General features: G+C 38.6%; 1 protein-coding gene across 1 annotated transcript; it reads left to right on the forward strand.

Annotated features, from left to right (window-relative positions):
* Positions 1–840: 840 nt before the first annotated feature.
* LOC307034907 (extracellular calcium-sensing receptor-like) lies at positions 841–5,738 on the forward strand (the record flags this gene model as incomplete). Its single annotated transcript, XM_079673831.1, has 8 exons — positions 841–962; positions 1,424–1,718; positions 1,805–2,094; positions 2,339–2,634; positions 3,781–3,986; positions 4,106–4,327; positions 4,637–4,760; positions 4,837–5,738. Exons 1-8 carry the CDS (start codon positions 856–858, stop codon positions 5,736–5,738), a joined length of 2,442 nt encoding a protein of 813 aa, XP_079529957.1. The 5' UTR covers positions 841–855.
* Positions 5,739–7,622: the final 1,884 nt, after the last annotated feature.

Raw genomic sequence — 7,622 nt, forward strand, 5'->3', positions numbered from 1 at the left:
CCCTGTTGATGCTTTTGGTTACAAATCAGACTCTAAACACAATAATGTGTCCTTGTTCAGGCCTGTTTTAGGTAAAGCAACCTCTGTTAAAGGGGCAACTTATGAAAACTATAAATATGCTGCGGAAAAGCCTTCACTGGTTCAGAGGATCTGCACAGCACAACAAACAGCATTGTTCTGAAACCACTAAGCAATAGTCACAAGAATCTCAGCCAAGATGTTTGTTTTAAAAAAAACAAAAACATAAAGCTTAAAAAGATGGGGAACAATAAACAAATAACCACCAAAACAAGATTATTTCTAATCATCCATCCACCTCCTTTTCTGAAAATCTGATCCTAGAAAAACATAAAACATGTACAGTATATTGGCCATTTAAGGACTTGTCTGGCTTTTCAGGGGAAGTTCTGCTGTGATGGCTTTAGATTAGGGTATTTGGGCATCCATCCAAACAGCATGACTTTGTCAATGATGATTATTTGAAGGAAAGTTACATAAAATATGAAATAAAATAAATACATCTTGTCAGTGCTGGGCATGGACATGCTCTCTCTCTAATAACAAAGTGACGTATGGTAGAAGGAGGGAAGCGTCTGAAAAACGTTATAAACCAGTGAGAACACACAGTACAGTTTGCCCACTTGGCGACAGTTGATGATGGAGATGTCTCTTATTGGTCTAATACTGTCTATAGGTTTATGTGAGCTGAAGTCAGTTCTTGTTCTGAATAGTTTTGGGGATGGTGTGAAACAAGTGGCTGGGCTTACAGGGGATAGGACTGCTGCTGTGCTTAGCAGTAATGCTTCATCTGTGACATGTAAGCTACAAGGTACCACTCATCAACCTGCATTCTCTATGGACGGTGACTGTGTCATTGGGGGTGTTTTCTCCATACACTACTACATGCACACAGTAAAGCATAACTACACCACCATCCCCGAGCCAATAAGCTGCGCAGGGAGGTTAGTACAGGGAGATTTTGGCTAGAATGTGGGCATTTACAGTATATTGATGTGTATATTGTGAATTTGTGTTGCAATGTACTGTGTTGTATGTAAAAACTCAAAAAATAATAATCATTTATAAATATTTTAGTTTTTTACATAATGTGGATTTATTTTTTCTATTTCATAAAAGGCAATAGTGTAACTGATGCATCCATACTTAACCATTTGTTGAATGGAGAGATGTGAAACTTATGATTTATTGGACCATTGCATCAATTCATCAAAGTGATTGTGAATATTGGATATATATCTAATCATATGTTTGGTTTTTTGACAGATGAAATTCCCATAAAGCCTACAGAGATGCTTTTAGTTATTATCCAGACCATATCTTTGAATTTCAGTCATCTTGTAGTCTATCACGTATTATTTTAAACTCTTAAAGTTTGAACATTAACACCGATGTCTGTGTGCAGCGTCAACTCCCGTGGACTGCGCTTCTCACGTGCAATGGTCTTCGCCATCGAGCAGATTAACAACAGCACGGAGCTGCTTCCGGGGATCAAGCTTGGTTATGAGATCTATGACTCATGTGACTCGGTGTCCGTGGCAGTGCATGTTGCATTTCAGCTTTCAGGGGGACTGGACCCGGTGTTTAACACCGGCGACAAATGCTCAAAGTCTGGTATGGTGATGGGCGTCGTTGGTGCATCTGGGTCCACGTCTACCATCAGTATGTCGCGCATCATCGGTCCCTTCAACATACCTCAAGTAAATTTTAAGAATAAATTGCAACTTTGTTTGATTCCATTACTTTTTTTGCCTTTGTCCCATTAAATAACTGTTGTTTTCTTTAGGTGAGCCACTTTGCCACGTGTGCATGCCTGTCTGATAAGCAGCAGTACCCGAGTTTCTTCAGAACAATCCCGAGTGATCAATTCCAGGCTGACGCGCTGGCCAAGCTGGTAAAACACTTTGGCTGGACTTGGATAGGTGCTGTCCGGTCGGATTCTGACTATGGCAACAATGGCATGTCATCTTTCCTGCATGCAGCACGTAAAGAGGGGATCTGTGTGGAATACTCAGAGTCTTTCTCTCGGAACCACCCACGTAGCCGGATCCAGAGAGTAGCTGACGTTATCCGCAGGTTTCTATATCACTGATTCTCCTTTAGTTCCCCGTGCTGACACTGACCTTCTGCACACAAAAACCAAAACAAGTTCTTTAAGTGATGGAACATGTTTTTATTACAACAGGAAATGTCCCAATTTATCTGTTTATCATCTCTCATGTTTTTTTTTTCTTCATACTTATGATAATATGGTTATAAAAGACAATATTACTCTTATATTATAACTATTGTTTTTATATGTCATTGAACGTCCCTCCAGGTCAACGGCTAAGGTTGTTGTGGCATTTATTCCCACTGGAGATATGAAAATTCTGCTGGAGGAGCTGTCCCGCAAGCCTTCTCCACCTCGCCAGTGGATAGGTAGTGAGGCCTGGGTAACCGACCGAGACATGCTGAGGTTCAGCTTCCTTGCTGGAGCCATAGGATTTGGTATTGAAAAATCTGTCATCCCAGGTCTGAGAGACTTCTTGCTGGATCTCTCTCCCTCTAAAGTGGCTGACTCCCCATTGCTTACCATGTTCTGGGAGGAAGCATTCAACTGCAGGCTGGTAAAAAGTGAGAAAATTTTGCCAATTTTAAACATATATGACACTCACGGTAGTGTCTTGATTGTGTTAGTTTTTTTATTTTCAGTCTAAGTGAAGCTCCCTGAATTGATCAGCCTGTTAAAGACCCCAGATTTTTACTGAAAGGGAAATCTAATATTTGTAATGAAATACATGAGGCGGACATAAGGTGCATCTCGGTGATTGATCTCACAATGTGATGTTCAGGTCATGTTTATTAACAATGCTGTCTTATATATTGTAAATAACATACACACATTATTCTACTAAGGCTATTATGCATTGATTACAGACTGTTTATTTGTTTAGATGAAAGCTATTTATTCCTCAATACACAACAATTTAGGGAAAGTCTCCCTTCAAAAATGGTCATAAAATAAAGGCTGAAAAAAAGAATCACGCTCTAGAATATGTTTATCCAAAACATATAGTACAGAGTTCAAATATATGTAAAAATATATATACATTGTAGAATATATTTGTCGACAGGTTACAGTCATTGTAAAATAAAGAACATGAACTTTAAAAAGGAATGTATTAAATGTTTGATTTAAGGGAAGTAATACACTGTATTACATTACATGTTACTGGTTAGACGCTTTTATCCATAGCGACTTACATACGCATACGGTATGTGTACATAAATAATGTAGGTGAGTTAAAGTACAATTATTTAAATGTAGAGAGACAGTATCAAAGTCTTGACTTCAAGAGTTCAGCAGTCTTATTGCGTGTTGAATCAAGTTGTGTTGGCCTGTTAGTGTGTTACTGTCTACCAGACAGCAGAGGACAGACAGTTTATTTCTAGTGTGATAAGGGTCTCTGATGATCCTGTACTAATGGTTTTAGTGTCCATCATGCATCATTATAACAGGGCAAGTCAGTGTTAAATAAAAGGAATACATATTTTGCCTTTTACAATAAGTATTTGTCTGATGACTGATTTGTGTAAATATGAGCTGCTAAAATAAACTAATAATGTAAAAAACAAACATGTCCGCAAAACAGTGTCTTGAAATGTGATGTAAATCCTGTAATGCTTGTTTGGCAGGTTAAATAACACAATACACACATAAGAATGAATGAATGTAATCATCATGGCTAAAAACACCTCCCTCTGTCTCTTTGTTTGTAGGTGAAGCCACAGACAGGAGTGTGTGTGATGGAACTGAAGATATAAAGATGCTCCAGAGCTCATACACTGACACATCTCAACTTCGAATCACTAACATGGTGTACAAGGCTGTCTATGCAATAGCGCATGCCATTCATAACGCAGTGTGTCAGAAAACTGATTCTATTACACAGTGTGATAAGTTCACTAAGCTAGAGGCCAAAGAGGTCAGTAAAAATAATGATGTTCTTTTAAGCTGCACGTCTATGTTATCAAATGAATACTCTTTTAACTTTTAAATTATTTATTTTATCCCCTTCACTGTCTTCCTTTACTTCATTCCTAGGTTCTTAATCAGTTGAAAAAAGTAAATTTTTCCCAAAATGGTTATGATGTGTCATTTGATGCCAACGGGGATCCTGTGGCCACATATGAGCTGGTAAACTGGCAAAGAAATGAGAGTGGCAGCATTGAGTTGGTGACTGTGGGGCGATACGATTCATCACTGCCGGTGGGCCAGGAGTTCCTTATCAACAGGAACCTCACCTGGATGGAGGGTGGCACACAGGTGAGGGGCCCCAAAGCAATAGTTTAACATGCTACATTTTCATATCATCTCAAAGGGTATGATGTCTCATACCTCGGTACCTCATTATAATTCCAATGTTACGAATAATGAGAGACGATCTTTAACATGAAATGTGACGTTTTATTGTTTAAAATACATGTTTACTTACTTTTCTTGTTTTTTTTAACTAAACAGAAATGTAAAAGACACAAAGGAAAACATTGTGAAGAAAAAAACATGAATATATCCTTTTATAATTTTTGCTTCAGAGCACACCTGTCTACATGTGAGTTAATTTGTATGTGACAGGTGCCTGTGTCAGTGTGCACTGACAGCTGTCCTTCAGGAACTCGTAAAGTGCTTCAGAAAGGAAAACCCATCTGCTGTTATGACTGTACACCGTGTCCCGAGGGAGAGATTAGCAATGCTACAGGTATTTGTTTTTCTAATGTATGTCTACAACATAAAATATAAATTCCAACTGCTTAAAGCTCTTTTCTTTTTTTCAGATTCCTTTGATTGTTTCCCTTGCCCAAAGGAATTCTGGCCCAATGCAGAGAGAGATACGTGTCTTCTCAAACCTGTAGAGTTTCTTTCCTTCAACGAGCCCCTTGGAATCGTCTTGGCTGCTTTTTCAATCGGTGGTGCCTGTCTCACCATTATAACAGCGGCTGTGTTCTATCGTCACAGGAGCTCACCAATTGTCAGGGCCAACAACTCTGAGCTGAGCTTCTTGCTGCTCTTCTCCCTGACTCTATGTTTCTTATGTTCATTAACGTTCATTGGAGCACCCTCGGAGTGGTCCTGCATGCTGCGCCACACAGCGTTTGGGAACACATTCGTGCTTTGCATGTCTTGTGTTCTTGGAAAGACTATAGTAGTTCTGACGGCCTTCAAAGCTACACTACCAGGTAGTAATTTGATGAAATGGTTTGGGCCTTCACAGCAAAGATTAACTGTAGTGTCTTTCACGTTCATTCAAGTTGTGATATGTACTATTTGGTTAGTTCTTAGTCCCCCCTTTCCGATGAAAAACCTCACGACATACAAGGAGAGAATCATCCTGGAGTGTGCATTAGGATCAGCTTTGGGGTTCTGGGCTGTACTTGGGTATATAGGCTTACTGGCTGTCTTTTGCTTTGTGTTAGCTGTCCTAGCTCGGAAACTACCTAATAACTTTAATGAAGCCAAGCTTATCACATTCAGCATGTTGATATTCTGTGCAGTCTGGATCACATTTATCCCAGCATATGTCAGCTCTCCTGGGAAATATACTGTGGCTGTGGAGATATTTGCCATTCTGGCCTCCAGTTTTGGACTAATTACGTGTATATTCGCTCCAAAATGTTTTATTATTTTATTTAAGCCAGAGAAAAATACCAAGAAACATTTAATGAGCAGGGGTTTGTAAAAAATGTAGATGGCTTTATAAAGCCTATATACTGTGCACATTCAAATATGCTTTCGTTGTTGATTTAAATATTCATATTGGAGTTTCTTTTATGCTCAATATTTTACTAATTGTAATGTCATTTTGTGAATTTACCAATAATACCCTATTTTACAATACATTTTGTTCAGTTGCTGAAAATATAAAATAAAGTGAATAAATAAAGTCAACATTCAGACCGTGTGTAGTACTTGATTAACATTTCCACAAACATATTAAATACTGCATAATCGTAAGAAAAGCTGGCTGAATTGCTATAACATGATTGCCAAAGAGTAAAATACAACATCCCATAGTCCACAAATCCTTCAACAAGTTCTTAAAATTAGTTTTGAATATTCTTATTATTATATTTAAAATATTACAATTTTCATAGATTGCATATTTTGGGACACATAAGCATACGCACCAACAAGTCCTCCAACTCATACGACCAAATATGTCGTTTGTTCAAGCGCTTAATACGTCCTATAATTACGTTTCAAAGTTTTCACCCTCTAGTGCTCCCATTGAATGCAAACGTTACAGATGGTCGGTTATTCACAAATAACCCTCTCTGTAAAATCCTAAATTGTAGGTTAGTTTGGCCATTAAAACGCTTTTTGATTAGATTTCTCGCGAGAAGTGTAGATTGTACTTTTAGAATCCACGTCCAGTCGATATGTAGGATCTATAGTTTGATAGATATTACGAAGATGATTTGAGTTACGCGGCAGCCTCCATGTAAAGTTACGGGTGGAAAACAGTTTTTCCGGTCTCAATGGTCAAATGATTTAACCTAATCTGCAGTACTCATCAACAAAAAAACATCAGTTTATCCTTGTTAATTATACAACATGTATTGGTTTAAATTTTGTATAATGCTTTTGTGTTTTTCCCATAGGTTTTTCTCTTTAGATTCTGAGAGACACCTTTCTTTTTTCAGAGGTTTCGATAGGCTGAAAAATCGATTGTTTTAGCCGCAATGCATGTCGGGATTTGGTGTTTATCCAATATGAAATCGGAAAAACATTTTTTTGAAATAAAATAATACTTTATTCCGAGTGTTCTTGCTTTTCTCTCTTTGGAAGTGTTAGAATGCCCGAGCGGTCATGGAGGAAAAATAGGAGAGCAGGCAGGTTGGGGTTTTTCCATAGAAAACAGAAATTTTTTTTTTTGCATCCACTGTGAGCACATGGCTGCCCTCCACCATCCACACAGTATACCACCCCTTCTCAACACCACTGACTGCTTTTTATAGGAGGCCTCAGATCTTCATTGGCTGGCACATACCATTCTATTTATGTAAGCAAACTATTTACTACCACTGGCACTATATACACATTTACCAAATATTTTCCCACCACTTTACCAATAATATACACCTGAATAAAGCTATGACAATATACATTAAATAGATACAGCTATGTACAAAAATGTCGAACTCCGCCCTGGAGACTACCACTTGCCGTTTCCCTCCCGGAACTATATTTAGAGGTGTGCGGGCCCGTATGAACTCTTTTGCCCGAACACCCTGGGAGAGAGAACAGACAGAGGTAAGTTTACTCATCACACAATCCATCACTACTTCTCACGTTTACTTTGTGAACAACAGTCCCTCGCTACCCGTACTGTTCGCAATGTATGAATATGCGCCTTTTAACCCGTATCAATTGCTTTACTCAGGCGAACGGCGAGCAGGAACGGCCCGGCGTCCGCGCCGCACGCCACTCACCCACAAAACAATGCAATTCAATCAATTGTCAATAAACATATCTATCCATTAATAAAGTGTGTTGTTTAAATCATGTGCCAATACTGTGTCAATATACCCTATACAGTACAATGATTACATCCACATGTCCA

This window comes from Notothenia rossii (genome assembly GCF_949606895.1).
Source record: "Notothenia rossii genome assembly, chromosome: 4".
Classification (NCBI taxonomy): domain Eukaryota; kingdom Metazoa; phylum Chordata; class Actinopteri; order Perciformes; family Nototheniidae; genus Notothenia; species Notothenia rossii.